This window comes from Heteronotia binoei, chromosome 11, assembly GCF_032191835.1.
Source record: "Heteronotia binoei isolate CCM8104 ecotype False Entrance Well chromosome 11, APGP_CSIRO_Hbin_v1, whole genome shotgun sequence".
NCBI classification, from domain to species: domain Eukaryota; kingdom Metazoa; phylum Chordata; class Lepidosauria; order Squamata; family Gekkonidae; genus Heteronotia; species Heteronotia binoei.
The window spans coordinates 37,260,469-37,284,541 of NC_083233.1; the positions used below are offsets into that span (position 1 = coordinate 37,260,469).

The 24,073-nt window shown below is 40.8% G+C and overlaps 1 protein-coding gene across 6 annotated transcripts in view; it reads right to left on the reverse strand.

Moving 5' to 3' along the window:
* Window positions 1-10,073: 10,073 nt before the first annotated feature.
* Window positions 10,074-24,073, reverse strand: part of MTMR1 (myotubularin related protein 1) — a 57,614-nt gene continuing 43,614 nt past the window's right edge. For all 6 annotated transcript variants that reach the window (XM_060250089.1, XM_060250087.1, XM_060250086.1 and 3 more), the window contains 2 exons: window positions 21,826-22,002; window positions 10,074-12,631 (listed from right to left, as the gene is read on the reverse strand). In XM_060250089.1, coding sequence (XP_060106072.1) covers window positions 12,473-12,631; window positions 21,826-22,002 — 336 coding nt within the window. In that variant the 3' untranslated portion in view covers window positions 10,074-12,472. The remainder of the gene's footprint in view (window positions 12,632-21,825; window positions 22,003-24,073) is intronic.

Sequence of the window (24,073 nt, forward strand, 5' to 3'; positions counted from 1 at the left end):
GGGGAAAAGCAGCTGGGGATAGTGGCTACAGGTGTGAGAACAATGAAGTGCCTGTAAATTAACAATCCAAAGCAAACCATGTAAAAAAAAACCTTTGTAGAAGTGTCTTTCAGCTATATTGGCTGGCAGCTATGAGCATGTGGCTTCCGCTTACTCTAGTGGAGGTACATGGGCATTGGAGGGCAGAGCTTAGCCTTCTGGGTAGTTACACCTCAAGATATATAAGTGCCTGTGGGGTTGGTCTTCATTTGAAAACTCAGCCTGTTGGCAGAAGACAGCAAGTAAACAGCACCCACATCCAGTTAGGCTTCGTTATTGCTGTTAGGGATGGGTACGAATTGCATTTTTGTGTTTCAGTTTGTGGTTGAACCACAAACCAAATCCAAATGAACTGGGAGGTTGGTTCAAAAACTGATCCAGTTTATATGAATATGTGAGCCATTTAAAATTTAAACCCCTGCTTTCTGCTCCCTGCAGCTTTTCATGGGGAACAGAAGGGAGCTCCCCACCCTTAAGCTGTTTTTTTTGTGAAGAGCGGTAAGAAGGATAAATATTTGCTTTCTGCTCTTCACACACCACATTAAAATTTGTGAAAGTTCGTGTTGGGTCTTCAGTTTTAGAACATTGCTTCACGAATCAAACCAGCCAAAATTCACGATGAACTTTAGTTGTCAGCCAGTTTGTGCCCATCCCTAATTGCTGTAGCAATAACCCTGATCCTCTTGCTTGTCAGAACCATGCACAAGTAGCTGTGCATGCAGTGTTTCCTGTTAACAACCAAAGGATGTTTCAGAAGTTAAACTCCAGCTTGTACCTAACCTTAGGGCAAAGAAACTGTTTCTTGTTTTGCACTTTCCAAAGTGCAAATTCTGTAGGCATGGGTGCCAGATTGTGTTTTCGCTTTCTCCAGCTTCAAGGCTTGCTGAAGTGTTTGAATTGCAGGGAGGACAAGAACTGTTGCAACCAGGTTCCAGCTGAAGCTATTTTGCATGGTCTGCAGGGACACATTCACAGGATCCTTTGCAGTGTGGCAGAGGACACTGGGTGCTACTTTTAGCTTACACATTTTTCCTCACTTCACCACAATATTGGATTAAATACCTGTTTCTGGCTGAGGACATTTTAAGATAGGGGAATTGCCACAAAATATAATGCTCTATCATGTATTATAGATAAAAAGTTCTGTAGTTTTTGTTTCAACAAGATAAAAAGGATTTTAAAACACTATATGCACAATATTTTTCACAGAATTTCTGGTCTGTAGTTTACTGCATACTCCATGGATGTTCCACTTCTAGGACTAGTTCAATCTAACAGTGATTTTACTATGATGCTTGCAGAAAGTACTTCTGAGCATGTGCCACCTGGCTAAATGCTTAACTCTCCCCTGCTATGAAAAACTCCTTGCACATCAAGCTAATAAACTTTACCTGTCTCGTCTTCCAAGGAGTTTGGGCACTGGACAAGATTCTTTCTCCCCTATTTTATCCTCACAACAACCCAGTGAGGTAGGTTAGTGACACAACAAGCTTTGTGGCAGAATGGCAATCTGAACATAGGTCACTGTGAGCCTAGTACAACACTGACCACTACACCTCACTGGCTAGACACCAGGGCGGCAGTGCAGAGGGCAGTGCTGTTTGTGAGTAGCCTCAGTAATGAACTAAGCCAGAGGGCCATTTGATTCTCTTTAAAAGATGCAGATATCCAATTCTGGCTCTCTAGGAGCTAGCTAGGACTTGGGGAGGGACGGTGGTTCAGTGGTAGAGCATCTGCTTGGGAAGCAGAAGGTCCCAGGTTCAATCCCTGGCATCTCCAAAAAAGGGTCCAGGCAAACAGGTGTGAAAAAGCCTCAGCTTGAGACCATGGAGAGCCGCTGCCAGTCTGAGAAGACAATACTGACTTTGATGAACCAAAGGTCTGATTCAGTATAAGGCAGCTTCATATGTTCATATGTAAGGACATGACTTAATTCTTGTACAATGAGACCCTTTGTGTGATTTAGTCCCTCAGCAGAACTTTGAGGAAGAATCTGTCAGTCCTGATGTAGGGGAAAATGTGTCACCCTTCCTCATCTCTCTAATGAAATCCTAGTATTTATTCTATTATTAGAAGTATCCTAATACTGAGCCACATGGAGGCTGGCACTCTTTTTGTTCTCAGTGCTGCTACCTGAGACCTTTATAGAGTGATACCATGAGTGAGCCTGGAACCTTCTGACCAGAAAGCATGCATTCTCCCTCTGAGAAAGAGGACATCTTGGTGGATTATTCCCACCCTCCATTCAGGGAGGTAGGAACAAAGTCTTCTACTTCCTGTCTCCTTGATGTGAGTTACCCAACTCTCCAGTTCTTTTCTTGCCTCAGGGAGAACAGTTTAGAATAGGAGCTGCCTCACCTATTCAGCTGTCCTCCCCCCCTACTTTTAGTTCTTTTTACTTCTCTGGAGTTCAGTTCTTAACTTCCACTTCCATCTAAATTCTTCTAAACTCTTCTTTTCCTTTGATTTATGAGTAATTTGCAGCTGCATAAATGAATATGGCTAAATCATATGTACACTTTTTCATCTTGCCTAATAGCAAAATCTTTAGTTTAGGGTAGGGGTGGTCAGACTGTGGCTCTTTCACACATTTGTGGCTTGGAGAAGGCATTCGTCTCTTTAAGTCCCTTATCTGAATCAAGCCAGTTGGTGGCTTGGAGAATGCATTTAAAGTTAAAGTTGCTTTCTTTCCACCATTCTCTCCCCATCTATTTGCCTTCCTTCTTTCCTTCCTTCCTTTCTGCTCTCAAACATCTGGTGTTTATTCTATGTGGCTCTTATGTTAAGCAAGTTTGGCCATCCTTGATTTAGGGAGTAGTATATTGGTTGAGAATTATAATGGGGGCAGCAGCGATACTTTGGGACTATTAAATAAAATAAATATTTAGCTAATTCAAACACTTTCTGATAAGATAAGTGGAAGTAGGTGGATGGAAGTAGAGGCACCATTCCTGCAGTCCCTGCTGCAGCCATGTCTGAGCCTGCCACTGGTGACCAACTTGCCAACTGACTGGGAGGAGGCTGTGGAGTGGTTTTCCCCACATCCATAAACCAGGCAGAAGCTGCAGGATCCGGAGAAAAAAATTCCAAAGCTGCCCTTCTAAACAAGAAGCAGAAGTGGCAAGCAGATCAACATCTGACAATCATTTGGGTCTACTTGTGAGTAATGCACAAAGATGAGTAATTCGCAAAGATCTATGCTTTCACCCAGATTTATAGCATTACTTAGACTATGAGGGAAGAGATTGCCAATTTCTGCCAGGGTGGAAATGACAGGCGTAGATCTCCAGCCCTTCCCATTCTGGGCTAGGAGCTATGGAAGGAACTTTTTCATCCACAGGGGGGTCCAACCCCCCCCATGTATTTTTGGGTGGTGGGAATGTTGAACCCAAAAAATATTGGTATTTCCTGACATTCCTGAACTTCAATACTGATATGACATTGGAATTTGGTAAATATCTGGGAATCCCAATTTTTTTCAGCCCTTGGAGCTCCTGTGCATAGCACAGGAGATCCTGGCTGACTCACTTCTCCCACAGTCCAGTTTAAACCTGGCTACAGGAGAAGCAAACCCCAGGAGCTCCTGTGCTTGCAGTGGCACAGAAGATCCTGGGCTCACTTTCTTCTGCAGTCCAGTTTAAACTGGGCTGCAGGAGAACTGAGCTGCAGGGGCTGCTGTGCTGCACAGAGAACACTGCTCCATACAGCACAGGAAATCCTGATAGCTCATTTTCTCCTGTCCCCATCCTCCATTGTTTCCAATGGAAGGGAGAGGGGGGAGAGAAGCTTTTTAGAGATCCCTTTAAATGCACTTCAGTGGCAGCTGTCTGGCAGTCCTGAACAATTCTGAATATTCGGGTTGGCCATTTTGGGTAGCTGAGCAAATGGCCCACCCACTAACTTTCCAGTTGGAAAAAATGCCTGGGAATTACCAATACGGTATTTTCAGGGTATTTTTTCAGCTCAGTTTAGCTAAATACTTGTCACTATGGCCCACTAAGGCAGCTGGGGAAGAAGATTACGCCAGAAAAAGGGAAGTTAACTTCCAGTGGGATCTAGACTGTATTAAAGGAAGATAGGGAATTTATTTCAGAAGAAAAGGAGGAGGAAATCGAAATTCCAGCACAGTGCATAAGTTTCTGTAAGTCTGAGGACTATGATTACCTCTTAACCAAGACCATGGCAGCACTAGAGCTACAAGAGAATGCCCAGCTAAAGGAAGAATGGGCCAAAGCTATGGCTCCAACATTTATCAAGAAGCTGTTTGTGTTACCTTCTTCTACCAACCAGTTCTTGCAGGTCCCACTTGTAGATGCTCCAGCAGCGGCCCTACAGTCATCTGGGCTTTTATCTGAAGATGGTGAAGGCACAATTAGTGACAGTATGGACAAGAAGGCTGACTTTGCCCTAAAAAAGGTACATAAAGCCACTACTATGGCCATAAAAGCTTCAGCAACTGCATCGATAGTCTCAAGAGCAGCTATTGTCTGGACCGGAAAACTCCAACTTATCCTGGCCAACAGTTGTTGCCTGTTGGAGGGAGCCAACAGAGTGCTCAAAGCTATCTCATTCCTTGAAGATGATACACTGAATTCCTTAATTTTTTCATCCAGGGATATGGCATCTGCAGCAGTCACCAGAGGCACCCTATGGCTCGGGCCAGCAAGCCGACCTCCATGCCAGGGCAATAGTTATAGCCTATCCATTCCAAGGTGACAGATGTTTGGGGACATTCTGGACAAAATCCTCATCAAAACCAGAGACAAGAAAAAGATGATGCCCAGAACACTAAACCATACCAGCAGGACTACTACTTTCACTCCCAGTGAGTCCTTCCGAAGAATACAGAAGGCAAAATTGGGGGTCCTCCAGACAAACCTTCTTCAGAAGAGCAACCATTTAACAAACAATTCACAGGCAGAACTGACAAAGCATCCTGTGACAATAAGCCATCTAAAGCATGACTACGATCCAATTCCAGTGAGGGGATGCCTTATACATTTCCACTCTCAGTCAGACAAGTGGTCCCTGGAGATAGTCACAAAGGAATACTTCGTAGAGCTCAGCAAACCCCCATACACAAAAATCCAGTCACATGTCGCAGGGCCCAGGCAGCCATCCAAGCCTTTGGCTTGGTGCAAGTCTGGGTAGGACTTTAGATTCTAGAAGACCTTGCAGGAATGGCCATGCAAGAGCTTAGGATCCCTAACGGTTAAATTGTACATCTGTTTGTTGGTTTTAGATTTTAATGAACTAATGTATAGGTTTGTATGTTGTTATGGTGGGATGGACAGGATATAGATCCCATAAATAAAAAAAAATAGTAGCAGCACCATATTGGCCTTGGTAACGGTGGTTCTCTGCCCAGCAGGAACTGCCTATCCATCCACCATAAACAATCCCAATTGCACTGGACATATTTCAGCAAGCACCATCCAGAGTGGATTAAATCTATTCTGTCCTTTCTAACAGATGGACATGCAGAAGGTGTCAAGGCTTCAATGCTAAGACATCAGGTTGCAGCTTTGATGACGGTACTACCTCAACAAATTGAGTTTATCTAGACACCCACTTATTCAGTGCTTTCTTAAGGCTATGGTCTTAAAAGACCCACCACAAACGCATAGATTCTGACATGGAGATTGCTGTCAGTTCTCACTAAACATTCCTTTGACCCATCAAAGAGATTCCTCTGAAATGGCGGAGGATGAAAATCCTATTCCTGACAGCAGTCACATCAGCAAGGAGGGTGTCTCAACGAGGTGCCTTGTCAACTCTGCGTCTTCCATAAAGTTAAGAGTGGTCATGCAGACAGATTCTACTTGCAAACTGAAGGTGAATTCAATTTTCCACAGATGGTAACAGCATAAAAACCAATACATTAGTTCTCCGTAGATCCCAGGAGATTTGTCTTCCTTCTTTCTGCCCAAACGCCATTCACCCTAAAGCAAGGTTATAGCATACACTGGATGTGCGACATGCACTAAAGGCATTCATAGGCAGGATGGAACATCTCAGGAAAACAGATTCATTATTCATTTCAGTCTCTCCACCTAATAAAGGTATAAAGATGTCAAATCAGCCATCAGCAGCACCCTTAAGACCTGCATTATCAAAGCCTATTGCCACACATTCAAGTCTGAAGTGCTACAACCCACGCAGCCTTCACTAGACACACTCCAGTTGAAGTGGACTGCAATGTGGCGACTTGGTCAGCAATGTTAACCTTTGTTAGGCATTACAAGATGAACATACATGACTCAGCTCGGCAGATGTAGCATATGGCAGAAGAATGCTAGAACATATTTTGGACACAGAAGACAATGAACCACTCAGAGAATAGGAACACTGCTTTGAGAGGTTTTACTAAAATATCCTCCATCTCAGAAGGAGAATGGACCATTGGATACTTACCATGAAGGGTCCTTCTCCTCTGAAGAAAGAGGACATCTTGGTCCTCCCAAAGTCATCATCTTTTTTCACTCTTCTACTCTGCAAGGCCACTTCCGGCTCTTTTGTTTCCATTCTTATTATTACTAATTATTTCCCTGATTATAGTTCAAGAGTGTTAATTATTTCTTAGTCTAGGAGATCATTAACTGCTTTTCAGAGTTACCAGATATGAAGTGTTGGGTGACTTCCCACCAAAGAGACCGGAAGTGGAAGACTTTGTTCCTGCATCCCTGATTGGAGGATAGGAATCATCCACCAAAATCATCCTTTCTCAGAGGAGAAGGACCTTTCATGGTAACTATCCATCGGTCCATTCTATCACTGAATTGTAGAGTAACCAAGGGAATCTGGCCCAAGTCGAACATTTTTTACCTGAAATTTGTAGGAACCCCTCTTTTCCACTATTGTATCAAGGTATGCATTTTTATATCCTAGAACAATGAATGAATTGTTACTGAGTCAGCAGGAAGGGTGAGCTTTTTATAAAAATATGTCTGTTTCCCTAGTATGCTGGAGAGGGTAAAAAAAAGAACTTGTGCAGATGACACCTCTGGTTAATTTATTTATGAACTTAACCTTTAAGCTGGAGTACAATTTGGACACAGAGTTGTCCAATCTCTTCTCAAAGTAGCTGTACTCTGTTAAGTAGGATAGAGCACATGCTCACCTTTTCACAGATTTACTAGCTTACCTTTGGAAAAACCCAATTTTTATAGGTGTCTTTTCTTATATGTACAATAATTTGGAAATATTAGTACCCTGCTCCCAGCTAGGAAGATTCACGTATGGGCAGTCATTCATACGCAGGCTGATGTGGATGTGGCTGCATATCTGGGGCCCATTTAACTGGGTTAATATAAAAGGAGCATTCTACCAATTGTTATCTATAGGGGGTTACCCATAATTGAAGCTGGATCAAGGCCTAGGGGTGTAACCAGAAGAGGAAATGCTGGCACTCCAATCTTATATGTATTTACTTAGAAGTAAATCCCACTCCTTTTGGTGGAATTCACTTCTGTGTAAGGGTGCTTTAAATTGTAGCCTAGATTTTTTAACAGCTTTGCAAATTCTTTCTGCTCTGTTTTTGTTTCATTGTGTGTATTTCAAAAGCCTTACAGTAGCTTTAAAGAAAGAAAGAAATACACATCTTTTGAATGTATTTAGCTTTCCTAACAATGCCATGATAAGCTTCTTTCCCCAGAAGTCTCATTTTACTGTTGGCTTCTATGGGACTAAAACAGGGGACATCAAAGAAGGAATGCAGTTCAGTTGCTTTTTGAAGGGCATTTCACACTGTACAATAACCAGAATGGAGGCTGATGTAAATCACTTGTGCATGGCATATGCTGTAACACCAAGGGTCTCCACAAGAGTCAAACAAAACAGCACACACCCACTATAACCAATGTAGGTGATTTTTGGTGGCTTCCATTTTGACATTGCCTTTCGATTCTGTAGAGTAGATTGTTAAAGGAAGGTTGTGGTTTGCAAATTTTGCGGAGCACAGATAAGCCCAATGCTAACAAGACCACACAGCTGAATTTTTACATGATACATTTCCAACTAGTGTAGCATTTTTTTTAAAAAAAGTTAATTTTAGTCAAGTAAATAAAAAAATTAGAGTAGCATAAGATAGTGCATCTTTAGATACATAGTGAGGAAATGTGTTACAATGACACTAGTACTTGCACTAGGTGTCATTTTCTTGGATAAATGAAGATAATTCCTTATTGCCAATGATGGGACATGTTTCTGTAGATGTAAGTCGTTGATTTTGTTGTATTTCTATTATTGCACTGTCCAGCCGCTGATCTGAATCTAAAAATACAGTGCATCTGAGTGTTAAAAATAACCCACTAACCACTTAGACATTTGAAATATGTATAATGTAATGCAATTTTTTATAAAATAAATGTTTCCACTAAGGGGGAAAAGAAAACCCACACCAGATTTTCGTGACATGGCAATACATTACCCTTTAAACTACTTCCTCCCCCAAAGCCTTTTTATATGGATTTGGTAAATGGTTATGCCTTAATGTAAATTTTAGGTAGAATGGTTAAAAAGCCAGTGTATAGAAAATGCACACCACTTGCTGTAGCATAATTTGGTATCAGGCATACAGGGCAATTATGGTGATTATTGATGGGAACTGACTAATGTATACTTTTAAAAAAAGCTAGTTAAACCCCAACGCATTAACCACCACCAACCCCCCCCCCCCCCCCCACTGACTGGCTGTCACAGCATTTTCCACGCAAATATCTATGTAGCAACTCTGGTTTCACATACTGGAGAAGCAACTAAAGGATGTTGAGGTAAGGCCAGGCCCTTGAGAAGCAGTACATGTTGTCTGCCCCTGCTTCATCCTGCTGTTACCACTTTTAAAACAGAGGTAAAAGACAAAGGTGTATGGCAGTTGCTGGCAGGCTATGTATGGAGTTTCTGTCAGCGTTCTACAGCCTGTCAGCGTTCTATAGCATTCTACAGCCTAATCAGCATTCTACAGGCTGCGTTAATAATGACTGAAGTGGTGAAATGGACTGTAGCATCTTGGCCTGCAGTGGGTAGATTTCAGCTTTGAATGTCCCTTTGCTTTAAAAACTCCAGGCAAGTACAAAACTTGTACTGCTGGCAGAGAGGGTCTACCCCCTCTTAGCTTGCTATACTGCTGTTGTTGTTTTGTAGGGACATTTTAACATACAAGTACATTCTAAAATTTGATTATCTCCAGAATGGCTTGGTGCACTCTAACTTACCATCTCATTCTGTTGCATATAAGCGTGAACCAGCCCACAAATGCTCAGAGAATAACGGAAATGACCTTAATTATGGGCCCAGTAGCTCTCAAAGACCTCACCTAGAGGGCCTTCTTGTCTCTGCTTTTTAAGACTCTGGAGAAGCTGGAGACCTAACCTAGGACTTGCATGCAAGGAACGTGCTCTACATAGCCTCCCCCCTTGGAACCTTTTCCTACAAGCAACAATATACTTGGCTTTTTCTGGCCAGTGTCTCTATAGCTGTGCCAGCTCTGTAGCACTGCACCTCCAGAAGGAATCAATTTCTGTTTTTCTACTCAGCAAACTACCTATGCTATGAAATGCTACAAATACACTCAGCCAGATGTTCCAGATTAGGTCAAATAATATGCGTTAATGTCTTCCACTGGGCCAAAGATGTATATAAGACACCCCCTTCCTCCCGTGCCCTGAATTTATATACAACATCAAGGGAAAAATACAAAAGGAAAATGGTTGTGCATTTTATAAATTATGAGAATATTCATTGGGGGTGTATAAACATGAACTTGCTTGAGAATTGGCTTGCTTTATACCTTTTGCTCTTAACATCTTCCTTTGGCAAAAGGTTTAAGGCCACAGCTTTGACCAGTAATTATCTTGTCAATTGCCCAATCATTCTATCTTTAATGTCACTGGGATTATTTGCTCTTATTACATAAATTGGTGCTGATCCAAAAGATGAACATAACTTTACTAATGAAAAAGGAAACTTGAGTGAAAAAGACAAGCTTGATAAGAAATGAGAAAAATGCAGAGAGCAGATATAAAGAGTAGACTGTGTTCAAAAGAACATCGTTTTTATTCAGGCAATACATACCTTTACTAATACAGAAATGATTTGTCCCAGATGAAAATTGTATATTATGCTGTCAAAAGGCAGACACATTTTACTAAAGTGCATATAAGAATTATGGGGAAAGGAAATCTGAACTTGACTGCTGAATTACAACTGGAAAACAATAAACTGAAGACTGACTTGTACAACATTGTCTGTGTGTATCTTGCACAATGCCAGAGAGCCAGTTTCCTATACAAAAAAAGTCTTCACATGTCTCTTCTGCCAGTGTAGGCAGTAGACTCCCTGGAATTATAAAGTAGTTGGGCCTTGCTCTACCCCACTTCTGAGAATTTTCTTTTTCAGTGCATACTTCATAGTGAGAAATTCAGAGCCAAATCTTAACGGGAAGGAAATAATTGCTGACTTCTTTATGAACATCATGGTACTGCCTTGCCTGCTTTCCTGTAAGCACAATAATACTGCTTGGGACACTCTCAAATCTGTGCATCAGTTTCAAAGCAATATTGCAAAAGCCAGTCTACAATCTGAAAAGTCAGATCAAATACACAGCCCTAAGTAGATTTTTGATCAATTTCTCTCCAAAATGCCCCTGAACACTCTGTTGAACCATGTGCATGGATCTCTGCAATGCAACACAAAATGTTTAAAGTCTGTTTTGTTTCCAGACTACAAAAGTATCAGGATTCCCCCCAATAGATTAGAAAGATGTTAGAATGCCCCCTCCTCAAAAAGTGGCTGAATGAAGACTGAATCCATGTCACAACCTGCCCCACCCCAGCTCCTCCTCTAAGGAGTTATAAGCAAAACCACATTAGCTGTGGCAGTGCTGCTTTGGCTACTTGTGTAATAAAATCAAGAATTCTCAATGAATCAATAAATTCATGAGGCTTAAAGGAATTGTACCATCTCTAGCGTTCAAGAAACGAAAGAAGGCTAAATCTGTGAAGTGTAGTGGAAGAAAAAAGATTGTTTCAAAATTAGGTATGAAAAGAGCAGTGAGCAAAAAGAAGCAACTGTGTGGTGGCCAACTTTGTTGCCAGCTGCCATGCATGAAGTGTAAATATGAAATTCTCCATACAAAGAGTACATAGAGCCCCCTCCCTTGGAGGTTTTTGCCCCTCCACAGTCTTCAGAGCTAAAGAGTAGCAACAGTGCAGCATGTAAGGGGTAGGTGGGAGTGTAGGCCTGGATATGCCACATAGCCTGTAGGCAATCCTACCTAGTAGTGCCACAAACACACCACATGTACAGTACTTATGGTTCCAGTTGGCCAGACATTTCTATAGGAAATGCAGGTAAAGAGTCTATTCATTTACTTCATTTATAGCCCACCTTTATTATTGGGGCTCGAGGCTTGTGCAAACTTTATCAAACATCAACTAAAAGAACACAACAGCCTTTATTGTCTCAAAGAAGCCAGTTGTGACTGATCTGCTTAAAAATGCATCTGTCATAATAATTACAATTTACTATTTTTCCTGACACTTTAAAAAATATCTAAAGGGACACTTGAGTCTTTTCAGATGCCATTGGAAGATTCTATTAGACTTGTATATATTTGTAGAAAGAGGAATCCTTTGTGTGTACAGCTTTTGGCATTATGTGGTGAACAAAATTTACACTTGCAGTTTACACATTTAACTGTCAGGCTATACCGAAGTTATTCTGTATAGATAGGCCAATGATGTGATTGAGACAAATTCAGTCTCATGTAAATGAAAGTGAGCAATAGTTACAGAAAACTTGTGAGGGGAAAATAGTATTCAGTAATCTAGATTTCCAAGATAATATTACAGTTACAAAATGTTTCACAATTGGCAAATCCTGTTCATTTTAAATGGCATGTTTATTCAAAATATAACACTGGCTGTAGTATTAAAAATTAAACTCATTTCAAAGTGCATCAGTTCATCTACAACTGTACCAAGAAACATATTATCTGCTATGGATTGTTAAAACCACCCAACAATTACATTAGGTACCAAGGAACCAGGCGGGTTCCCCTGCAAGAAATGATCACTCTGTTTGTTCTGGTTCATGGCAAGCTTGGCCAACCTTGGAAAAGATAGCAAAGTGTCATTTGCACTGTTTGCCAGACAGATGGATTCTCAGCTTCAGACAATTCTGTTGTAGGTTGCTTAAGAGAAAGTTAACTTTTCAATTGTAAATTCAGTTAAAACACATCAAAGAGACACATAGGGAAACTAGCAACCACCACCCTCTCTACAGTGTTGCACACAGGGAAACACTTGTTGGCCTCAGTGTAACAGACAGACAGCAGATCAGGTGACAACATCCCACAACCCTTAGCGAGTACAGAAGTCTTCTGTGGGCCGGAATGCATGATTCGTAACAGAACTGTACCTTTTCCAGTCACACATCAGACAGAGGTGTGCACCGGTGTGGCTACAGGAGATGATCCCCTATCTGATGAAGAAGAAATGGAGCGTGATGCTGCTTCCCGCTGCAATTCCTCTACCCGCTTCTGGAGCTCAGTTCTGATGGCAAGGAGCTCCTTCAGATTCTGGTGAATTGGCATCTGTTAACACATTTTAAAAAATAAATATGAATTCTCTCTATTGCACCACATGAAATGCAACTCTTGGGCTTAAGTTTTAAATGACTCCCTAGATTAAATGATCTCTAGTTTCCTCCTCCATGTTCAAAACTGGAATATATTTCTCTTTCATACAGGAATGCAATTACTCCAACTTTAGAAACACTGATTTCAATGGGATTAGAACTAGAGAGCACCCAAATAGGCTTGCACTGCCAACTGGCAAACAAACAGTACAGGCTCATAAAAAGAGAGACAAGATGATGGCAAAAGAAAGGCATGCTATCAGTGTTTTCTTATTGCTCATCATTAATTTGGGGAGATGAACATATGATGGCTTCCCAAATTTGCTAAACATAAAAAGCTTTTCTAAAAATCTTCTATAGGGAGTCTCCATATATTCCATGAAAACATTTTGATCATTTGCCTCAAGTGTAATAAAGCTGTATTATTCTACCAGTGATCTTGTTTGGGAGTACTTCCAGACAAATGAAGGAAAACGAGGAAAGGGGATATGTACACAACAACACCTTAAAGAAGCAGTTTGATTCTGGCAAAATTGTAAGTGTTCTGCACTTCAGAATGTAGGGTTGCCAGTGTTGCTGTGAATCTGATACCAACGACATGCTTGCTTCTGCAACCTGAAATTCTGTATATTAAGTAAACAGATTACTAATACACTGTATCTCCAAGGAAACTTGATGCTAATGGGTTCAGGAGCAGCTTCACAATTACAGAAGGGGCAGCAAAACACAATTCAATTGGTCACAGCAACAGTTCCTGAGGTGTGGCAAACAGGGTTTAGCTCATAAACCTGTTTTCAAGACTTGTCCTTTGGACCTGCAAAATAAATAAGCATGTCTTTGAAACTGGGGCTTTTCTTTTGCAGTGAGTTACCAGGCCCCTTACACATTGAAGAAGGCCAAACATCATGCAGGTCAAAGGGCATCTTTTGCAAGCACGTTTGAAGTCTGGTGGGTGAAGAGCAAACTTGAAACCATTCTGGTTGGCATTCAAGTAGTTTATGCAGTGCTGGGTGCCTGAAGAAGGTGCAGGTCTCTTTTCCTTTTGTGAATTCTTACAGTCTGCTAAGCAACGCTTTGCATCCAGTACACATTTTCAACTGCAGTTAAACATGCCAGACAAGAAAGGCAACCCCACCTTTGCTCTATTTCAGTGTTCAGCATGGAAATGTTACCACAGAGGTGGACAAGAAACCTGGGAAGAATTTTACATCCACTGATAATTTAAGGGGGGGGAATCATTTGTGATCTAATCTTGCTATAAAATTGATTAGCCATCCTCTCACCAGCTCTTGCAGTTTTTTTCTTAACTAACTTAATTAGGCTACAAATACGTTTAAAGTCATTAGCACCAATAAATACCTGAAGTGATAAGAAGATCAATCTCCACTATAGTGCCATGAATTAAATTGCTACTAAAGGTAGCTCTATTATGGTGTGGTATCAGTACAACAACAAATTAAAAAGACTTTTTTTCTTTGTGGTGGGGGGGAACCCTACATCCAGAATAGGGGAGGAAAACCTGCCAACTAACAGCTGTTCAAGGAATATTAGAAACCATTTTATTCCTGAAACACCTTTTCAGATTCCTTAGCACCTAATGTGCTATAAAACAGGGATGCTCAACTGTTTTGAAACTGATGCTGGATTTTAAACAAGCACCAATTCCTACAGCACTCAGGCACACTGTCAGCTCTTACGTTGTTATTTGGAGCCAGTCTGGGGTAGTTGTCAAGTGCATGGACTCAAATCTGGCAGAACCAGGTTTGATTCCCCATTCCCCCACATGCAGCTGCTGTACGCTAACACTTGGGGCAGCCACAAGTTCTTGCAGAGCTGTTCTCTAAAGAGCAGTTCTCAAAAGAACTGTCTCAGATCCACCTACTTCACAGGGTATCTGGTGTGGGGAGAGGAGGGGAAAGGAGACTGTAAGCCCTCTGAGGCTCCTGAGTGAAGGGTACATTTATACCAATTGAAGGTATAAATCCAGTCTCTTATTATTCTACTGTGTGGTACAATGTCCAGTAAAAATGCATAAAATCACAACTAACTACTTTGGGAAAGATTATGGATTATATAACAGTTCAGGTCGCATTGCACTCAATCCACCTAAGTGTGCAAATATTCATTTTGTTTCAGGTTGGTTTCATTTAATGATTTTGTGTTTAAGAACACAATTTTGTGTTTAAAAATACAATAATATTCTGTTTTCACTGTGTTGCTAATTATAAATGGATCCTGTGGATTAGGAAGCATGAGGTCAGATGCTCCTGCTAGTCTAATGGGCAACACTGTGATATAATGCACACACATACACAACAAGAGGCAGCACATAGCCAATGTTTCTGACTTCTGGCTTATAGGTAAACCTAACACAAACTAATACACCCACAAAAGGACTGTTAAATAGTATCTAAATGCTGGCATGTGTAGAACACACCTCTTTTCGTCCATGCTTTCAGCATTGTGAAGCATAGTGAAAGCCGTACTGACAAGGATAGGAATAAAAGGCAGAATAATAGTGACTCACTTACATCACTCTTGGCTTTTAATTGGATGGTTGCAGTTTCCTTTGCTAGCTCAAGGACAGTCAATGAAAATTGTTCAGCAGGGAATGTGTATCTTCTTCTGAAGGCACTTTTAAAAACAGTTTTAGCAATGGGAGATAAAAGAGAAGGCTGCAGAGAGATTTTAAAAACCACTGCAGCCTGAGCCTACGCCTAAACTCTTGGAGCTACCATGCTTCAGGAGGAGCTCCAGACTGCTTCCTTCCCTCAAAGGGTGGAAACAGAATGCAGAGTTGAAAGGGATATGGCAGGACCATAGCTCTGGTCAAATGGGTGTGGCAGGTTTTCAAAGCACTGCAAAAACAGTGGGACCACCCCCCCCCACCTCCAAATGAATGCATGCACCATGGTTCCTCCTGCTCACAAATGGAACACAGGCCAGTTGTCAAGCACCTGGCAGGCCACAACTCATGGCAGGTGGTGAGTATAGGACTGGTATATACCTGCTACAGGAACTGCAGGCTCACTCTGCAAGCTCCATGGGTCACCTGGCCTCAGAACCTCACCTCTGCTTGTCTAGAAAGCCTTGGGGCTTTGGGGGCAAAGGTTGGAAGCAATAGTAAACCAGAGGGAACTATCACTGTGCAGTAAAGCAGAGTGTCACGCTCTGTTCTAGAGAATCAGAGCCTGAGAACATGAACTGTTCAAAAGGACAATGTGCTGCAGTCACTGTTGCTGCTGTTTGTCTCCCTTTCAACAAGCAGACAGTCTGGCAGAGCTGCTTTTAATCCCTAAAATAAAGCATTACCACAAACACTCCAATACTTGAGATGAAGGCTGCATTCTTCCAAAAGCAGGCACACTTATGCAGCTTCCACTATAGAAGGTGAAACTTACTGGAAATATAAACTGAAATAGCACAAAGAAAAGTGCCAAAATTAGATTCTATAGCACAGAAAAAACACATTTCATAGGAATAAAGGAACTAAGTCTTAGAAAGAAAACACAGGAATGAATGGGTACTAGACTCAACACAGTCCACCCTCGCTTCAGGAAATTTTTAAAAATCATCAAGATTAAAGAGAAGATGAGAAGTCAAACTGCCTGAAAATTGATAGAGGCTCTTCACGTGAAGTGAATCTGAAGAGTCAGAGTACTAGAAGCTAGAATGCACAGGCATGTCGTGGTAACATGGCTTAACAAAATGATCTGGAACTCCCCTTCCATTAAGGCTAGAAGCATTGGTATCCAACTCCAATTTTAAAAAACATATTCACTTTGGTATTTAAACCCTGTCACAATGAATAAAATCTCTAGCATTTCAAATCCAGATTGTTGGACTGTAAAACTAAAGGTTCCCTGTATCATATGTGGTGGGAATGTCCAACAGTCAATTTTTTGGAATAAAGTGGTAGAGCAAATAAAATTTATATTCAATCTAATCATTCCAGTAGATTTTAAACTTCTTTTATTTGATATCTGGCCTGATAAGTTGGCGAGTAAAGATCAGAAATATTTAGTCTCAACAATGTTGGTGACAGCTCGTATGATGATTGCTAAAAATCGGAAACCTCCACATACCCCCACGATTGAAATGTGGTATGATAAGTTATGGGACCAGTATGTAATGGGAAAGACAATGAATAACCCTTTCTTCAAAAATGATACTGATTTGGCTATAGATTATGATTTGCTTTGGGCCCCAGTTTTGGAATTCTTTGGGAATATTTCCTTTTTGCCTAATAGAAAGAATTGTAGGCTATTTTTCAGTTCTTAATACCTAGCATATTATGTATTGTTTTTGTAAATTGTTTGTTATATGCATCCAATGGTTTAAATGGTCTAAATTGGATTCTTGTATGTTAGATTTATATTTTTATTATTTATTTTCCCTATGCTCCCTTTATATTGGATTAGATTTCCAAGATAATATTACAGTTACTGGATTAGATTTAATAAAATAAAATTTATTAATAAAAAAATAACAAAAGTAGTATGCTGTATATCTTCCAAGCAGGCCTGTAGCTATGATGGGACCCATAGGGTCCCAGGCACCCCACCTACCACCCCTGATGTCCTCCCTGTGTGTTCCCTTCCTGCCTCCAGTCGTGGCTGGTGCCACCTTCCTGCCTTCCAGCACTGAGAGCCAGACCAGGCAGCCCTCTGGCCCCACTAAACAAAAAATCGTGACTATGCTCTCCACCAATCTTGAAATCCTGGCTATGGCCCTCTTCCAAGTCTAACCCATTTTATGTTACACAAAGAAGAACACAACAACAAAAACTACCACCTTCAGATCTGTCAAGTCACAGTCCATTACTTCTTCTTTTACATCTTCCCAGTTCTAAGTGATGTTTCAACTATTTCCACCTCACTGCTGCTCCTTTTTTAAACAAGTTCTCACACTGTTGAGGCAGCTTCATACTCTTAAGTGTTCATTCTGACACACAACTGCCGCAATGTTCTGAATTCCTCTATAACAGAAAGGACCCAGAACTCTTATTTAAAGCACAGAAGGCATGTTTTGATGGGGCAATTCCTCGGGACTGCGACTATTCTTTCCCCATTTCTTCATGTCAACAGTCACAACCCAGGATGGCATATCAAACTGTATTACCCAGAGAGCATTACTGCCATGATATTCCCCTAATGCCACAGTGTTTCCTGGGCTCCTTTTCTGGCTTACCACTGAAATGCTCAAGAGGGAATGCAAAGTATTATTGTGCAGAGTCTTATATGGAAGGTTGATTCAAACATGACAAAATTCAAACATGACCCAAAGCATTTATATGTGCAGGAAACAAAATGAAAACTGCACATATATTGCTATAAGCATGCAATCACTATATGTGTCGTCCTTCCTATATGGAAGCCTTTTTCACATGGCATTTCAAGCAGCCTTGATACAACATTTTCCTACCAAGAGCTAGGAACTAAGAATGTTCTTCAATCAAACATATGATAGGGACATAAAACAGGTGGGGAGAGCTTTGGGAAGGACTCAAGCCACTATTGTATACCACTGTGGCAAAACTTCTATGTTTAAAACCTTTGGCCGAACAGAATGGCTTAAAAAATTCTTCCTGATTTTATCAGAAGCATAAGATTCCTGCAGTTCTGCGTTTTTTAAACCAAGTGATTTCCAAAAAGAAATTCACATTGAGGGGGGGGGGAAAGCAGAAAAATATACCATCACAAAGGGCGTTAAGGTATTCCAGAGAGAGGGATTAGGTACCTTTACTAGCAGTCATAAAAAGAAAGTCTGACTTCAGAAGAGGAAGGAAAAGAAGAGTCAGCACAAATGGATAATCCAAGCTGGCAGCAAAATGAGACTTTCTAATAGGTCCTATGAGGCAATTAGTGATTATGCAGCTTTCAGGTCCAAAATTTCCTTCTTGTACAGCAACACAAAACCTAAAGGTAAAAAGATTTAGCACTAAATAATAATGGCTCAAGCCTTGGAATGTTTCTAAAAGAGCTTTGACTACGCAAGCTTCTCAAGGAAGATGTCTATTAAGGATTCATTCATTCCCCATAGTTACTCCACCTTTCTTTTAAGAAGCTTGAGGTAGCATAAATGGATTCCCCCCTCTCACAACTACTCTGTGAAGTAGGTTTGAGGCTGACAGAGTGTGGCTGGTCCAAGGTGATCCATTGAGATGGATGTCCAAAGCCAGGCTTCCGCAATCCAAATCCAACACTCTTAATTTATTTGGTTATTTATGTAGATAGAAGAGGAGGAAGAGATTGGATTTATACCCTGCCCAGTATTCCCTCTGAGTTAGTGTGAGCTAGCTCACTGTGTTTTAGCCTCTAGCTCATACATTTTTGCCTTAGCTCAGGAAAAATGGCCTAGAGCAAACTAATTTATGCAGTAGCTCACAACTTTAATGCCAGCAGCTCACGAAGCAGAATTTTTGCTCACAAGACTCTACAGCTTAGAGGGAGACTCCCTTCACTTGGAGTCTCAGAACAGCTTAGAATCTCCTTTCCCTTCTCCTCCTCACAACAGATACACTGTGAGGTAGGCGGGGCTGAGAGAGCTCTTGAGAGAACAGCTCTGAGAGACCACATGACTGACCCAAGGTCACATCAGCAGCTGCATGTAGAGGAATGGGGAATCAAACCCAGTTCTCCCAGATTAGAGTCTATCTATATAGAAAGGCAGACATTTATTACAGTCAAAGACCAGCAAACAGATCTACGTTAACAAATTAATTCCAAGAAGATATACATAAAAGGTACAGTAAAATATTTAAGAAGTATTACAATAAAATTCACTATATCAGAACTGTGCCCTAGTAGGCTCTGGCAGCAGCACAGAACTTGCAACTATAACCAAGATTCTAGACTCAAGGTCAGCTCGCAGAAAGGAAGCATACCATTCCTCCAGTCTTCCTGGAATCCTTTGAAAGATATGCTGGATAAATATGCATTTGAGATCATCATACAAGGGGCAGCAATACATGACCAACCGCTTCTTGGCCTTTTAGCTAAAATCAAGTGTCGTTATTTAAGTAGAATATTTCTATGCTGCCTCTTCAGAGTTCAGCTCAAAGTGGCTTACAACTAAAAACCACAGCTTTTTAAAAAAAAGTCATTATAACACCACTCTCAAGTACTGCTTGTGTTCTTATTTTATTCAAGTGTGCAAAATCCTAGAAATATTCTGTCATCAACCTTGTCCATGGCTAGTCTTAGTAATTCTGAGGTCCTGGGCAAAAATCCAAACTGGGGTCTCAGAATGACTGCCACCCCCTACTGGGCCCCACACTGCACATACCCTTTGCCACCATGGTCCAAGCGAGGGACAACCCTTGTCCCATGTGAGGTGGGCAAAGCCACTGCTACCAGGGGAAGCTGGGTGCCCAAGCTTCAGGTGCTGCAGGAGCAAGCAGCTGTGCCACAAAGCCAGCTGCCCCCCTTCATTGAAATGGTGGAGCCACTGGCAGTCAGTCCTCACAGTGTGCGGTATGGGGCAATTTCCCCTATAGTCCATTGGTTAAGACTGCCCCTGTGACTAACAAGTTGGGTACTGAACTACTTCAGGTATACACCAACCAGTTCTGATTTCTGGTTGCTTACTGCTTACCAAAAGGTTTAGACAAGGGCTTGCCTAAGTGCCTTGTACTTTGGCACAGGTTATTTGAATGATGCTACCGCTGGGTCCCTTCCTCCAGGGTCCTCCTGTTGCCCTGAAATAGAGAACTGTGGCCCCTGAAAAAGGAGCAGCCTTGACTAATCCAATCAGCAGGAGTGTTACACAATAATTGTACAGCAGAGATTATCAAATAAAAAATACACTCCAGTAATAACATAAATTTAAAAGAACGTACACACAATAGTATTAAAGACCACGACACAGTAACAATGATGCATTTAGAAATATACATTCCACAGAAGACTATGGATTGGGCCATGAGTATATCCTCATCACTCCAGTCATCAATTATGAATATGTGTAAGAATGAGCCACAGAACTTTCACATCACCACAGTTTGTGTTTATGATATTATTTGTTTGATTTTATTGTTGCAAGCCACCCTGAGTCCACTTGCAGGATACGGCGTGATATAAATCCAAAAATTAAATTAAATTAAATTAAAAACAATGCAATTCAATGCCAAGCAGCAATCAGAAATCAAATCTACACATTTACACAGTTCCATCTTTTTCATGCAGAACTGTACACCCTATGTGAGAATCTCAGCTTTAAGTGCTCCCCTGTCACTTCACATTATGCAGAGCCACACAGTTAAGTTATCCCAGACATTAGGAGATTATATGCATGGTGGCTGTTAAGAGAGTTATGGAAGTTACCATCTCTGGCAACCATAAATCTTTCTGTCAATTGCCCCTCCCCGGATGTTTTCAACCTCATGCTAGCACTTACCTCCAGAAATTGCACAGACTGTGGGGGGGGGGAGGAGGAGGGGAACAGGATGAAGGAAGAGAAGTCTCTTATTTCATGCTGTACAGAACAGAAACATTCCATGTGCTAAATTTTCTAGCACATGCAGACAACTGGTTGGAAGACTTAGCCTTTCTTTGCAACAGTTTATGGAGAAACTCTGAAGCGACATTTCCAGAAGGATGATCATGTTAGTCTGTTGCAGCAAAATTAAACAGAAGTCTGGTGAAGTATACATCTATGTATATACTTCATGCATCTGATGAAGTGAGCCCAGATTCATGAAAACTTATGCAATTTTTTTTTAGCCTTTAAAATGCCACCAGACCTCTGTTTAATTAAGATGTAACAAGAATATCTCGCACTGCAGAGTGTGAAATGAAATATTGCTGCACTCAAATTCTCTGCATGTGCCAAAGGACTCAGCAGAGGAATAAAGACAGTGGCAACCACAAATAATGTTTGGCTTTCAAGGTAAGGTCATCCAAAATTTGTGGATCTCCTTCCAACTGTTTACAGCAGCTGTTGCATGTGATGTTTTAACCAGAGAGAAGAGAGAGTTAATGTTCTACTAAAAGTTCTACTCCAATTAAGTCCCCACCTTTGAGTGGTACTTCATGCAATCTGAACCCTGTACATGATACCTGACTGGTGTTACATTTTTATTAAAAACTGCAACAAACAAACATGGAAACCTGTTACAATAAAATGAAGGAAAGGGGGGAAAAGACATACCTGGGATCTCATTCGTGGATTCCATCTCACATAATAGTTTACCCATAGTTCCAAATGGCTTAGACTGGCAACTGGATAAAGGACGTGGTTTTCATAGTTTACATAGAAAGGGTTACTGAATTCATCTAGTTGGCTATTAATATATGACCATAAAGAAATGGTCCTTGTAGGGATTTCCTGAAAATACAAATATACATTCTTGTCAATCACATTTGCAAGGAATGCACCCATTCTCAAAGCTTACTACTCATAGAACAATGTTTCTTCATGAATATGTCTGTTGGGGAATTCTAGTGTTTCTGTAGACGCATTGTGTGATACAGGAGATTCTGGGACATCTTCCACAGATAGGGTCTTGGTTCAGAATACCAAGACCCTACTGGGCCTCATTTTTACCTTTAAGAGTACCCCTGTAATACCTTACAGCACTTACATGCAATGGAAGGAACACACCAAAGAAGTCCCTGCTGGTATACAGGGTCAGTACAAATGGACAAGCAGTCTTTCAAGGAAGCCTGGCAGTCACAGTAGCTCTTTTCACCGAGGAATCCCTCATAAGCTTTTGTGGAATGCTTGGGTTCCTAAGGACATGCTTGGAAAACCTCATCTCCATGATGAAACACAAAAGCTATTAATTTAGAAAAATGCCTGCATCAAGAAAAGGAAACTTGAAATGGGTTTCAGGTACAGTTCTTTTAAGACAAAATAAATCAGTACTCATATGTTGATGCAATAGTCATTAGTGACTGTATTTCAAGTATCAGGCATCTGAAAATGCTGAAGCTTATTTCCTTGGACTAAGAGTAAAAATGGGATGAAATTAGATATTTTATGAAGTAATGGATTTTGAGGAACAAAGGTGTGCTTTTAGCAGTAAACACTATCAATCTCAAGCAACACCCCCACTGAAAATAGCAAAACAAAATATCTGAAAGTCAGCAAAAACATACCCTTCAAAATGCAATCAACAAAACAATATTTTAGCAAAGCAGTACTCTTTTTTATCTACATTCTCCCTACACCTACCCCAAACATTGTGTTCTTAATTAAACACCCATGTTTAGCTTTATTCAGAGGGGTCCTTAAAATCTATAACCAAACACAAACACCACCATAAAACCATTATTAAATCAAGGTTTCAGAATCTGAATTCTTATCAGCTTCATCTTGCAATTTTATACTCCTTTGATGCTATAAAGCATCTGTTTCCACTACAGTTGTCTCTTAAATTGCATTTTTTTTTTAAAAAAAAGGGGGGGAGCTGCATTAGATTATCCATTCATGAGCGGGAGCTGTCTGGTAAGCACATACTTGGTGAGAATGTATAATTCAGCTCCATCTTGTGGTGTGATCATGCAACTTGCAGCACTAAATCAAGTCACTTAAACCAAATACACATCAGATCGAGCACACAAAGTCTCTGTTTCCACATATGTTTTTCTTGTTGGGATAAAGGGGGAATGAGTCTCAGGGTAAAGCATATACCATTATTACTCTGTACCTTCTGTGTACAAATTATGACTAATTTTTATTTTATTTATTTACTTGATTTATAGCCCACCTTTCTTGCTGAGATACAACGTATATTACAAATTATAAAAAAACCTTTCTATCTGACAGGATAAAGCATCCAATAAACAGTGCAATAGAAATAGAATTATGGACTCACAAAATAATGCAAATAAAATTCTGGGTTCATTTGCACCTTGGACCTTCCTAAATCCTGCCCACATATATTTCATAATTCAGGGACATCCTGATAATTCTCATAAGGAATACATGAAAATGCCTTGCAATGCAATCAAAGTGCTTCATATGTACACTTTCTACAGCCCAGCATTGCATACACTGACCGGAAGGGCTCTCTATGGCTTCTCTCTAAATGCAAAGCATGTGCTCTAGATCACTGGACCTCACGTTACTTTCTAGCCTGGAGCAAGAAAAAGTAGAGAAGTCACCCAGGACTTCCTTCTACCTCTTTTTGGGTAGAAAAACCATTTGTAGGGACAGAGTCAATAAGTACAAACTGTACTGGAGACAAGGAAATCTGTCTAGCCTTCATTTCCCCAGCATGGAAATAACAATTTGCTCTTGGTTTTAATGACTCTACATCAAAATCCCAAGTCACAACAAGAAAAGATGAAGCATGCCTCCTTCTGAGGGATGCAGTCCGTGGAAAGGAGGGCTAAAAGTGGAATAATAATAATAATTAATTAATTACAAGTTATACTCTTGCACAATCTTGCCT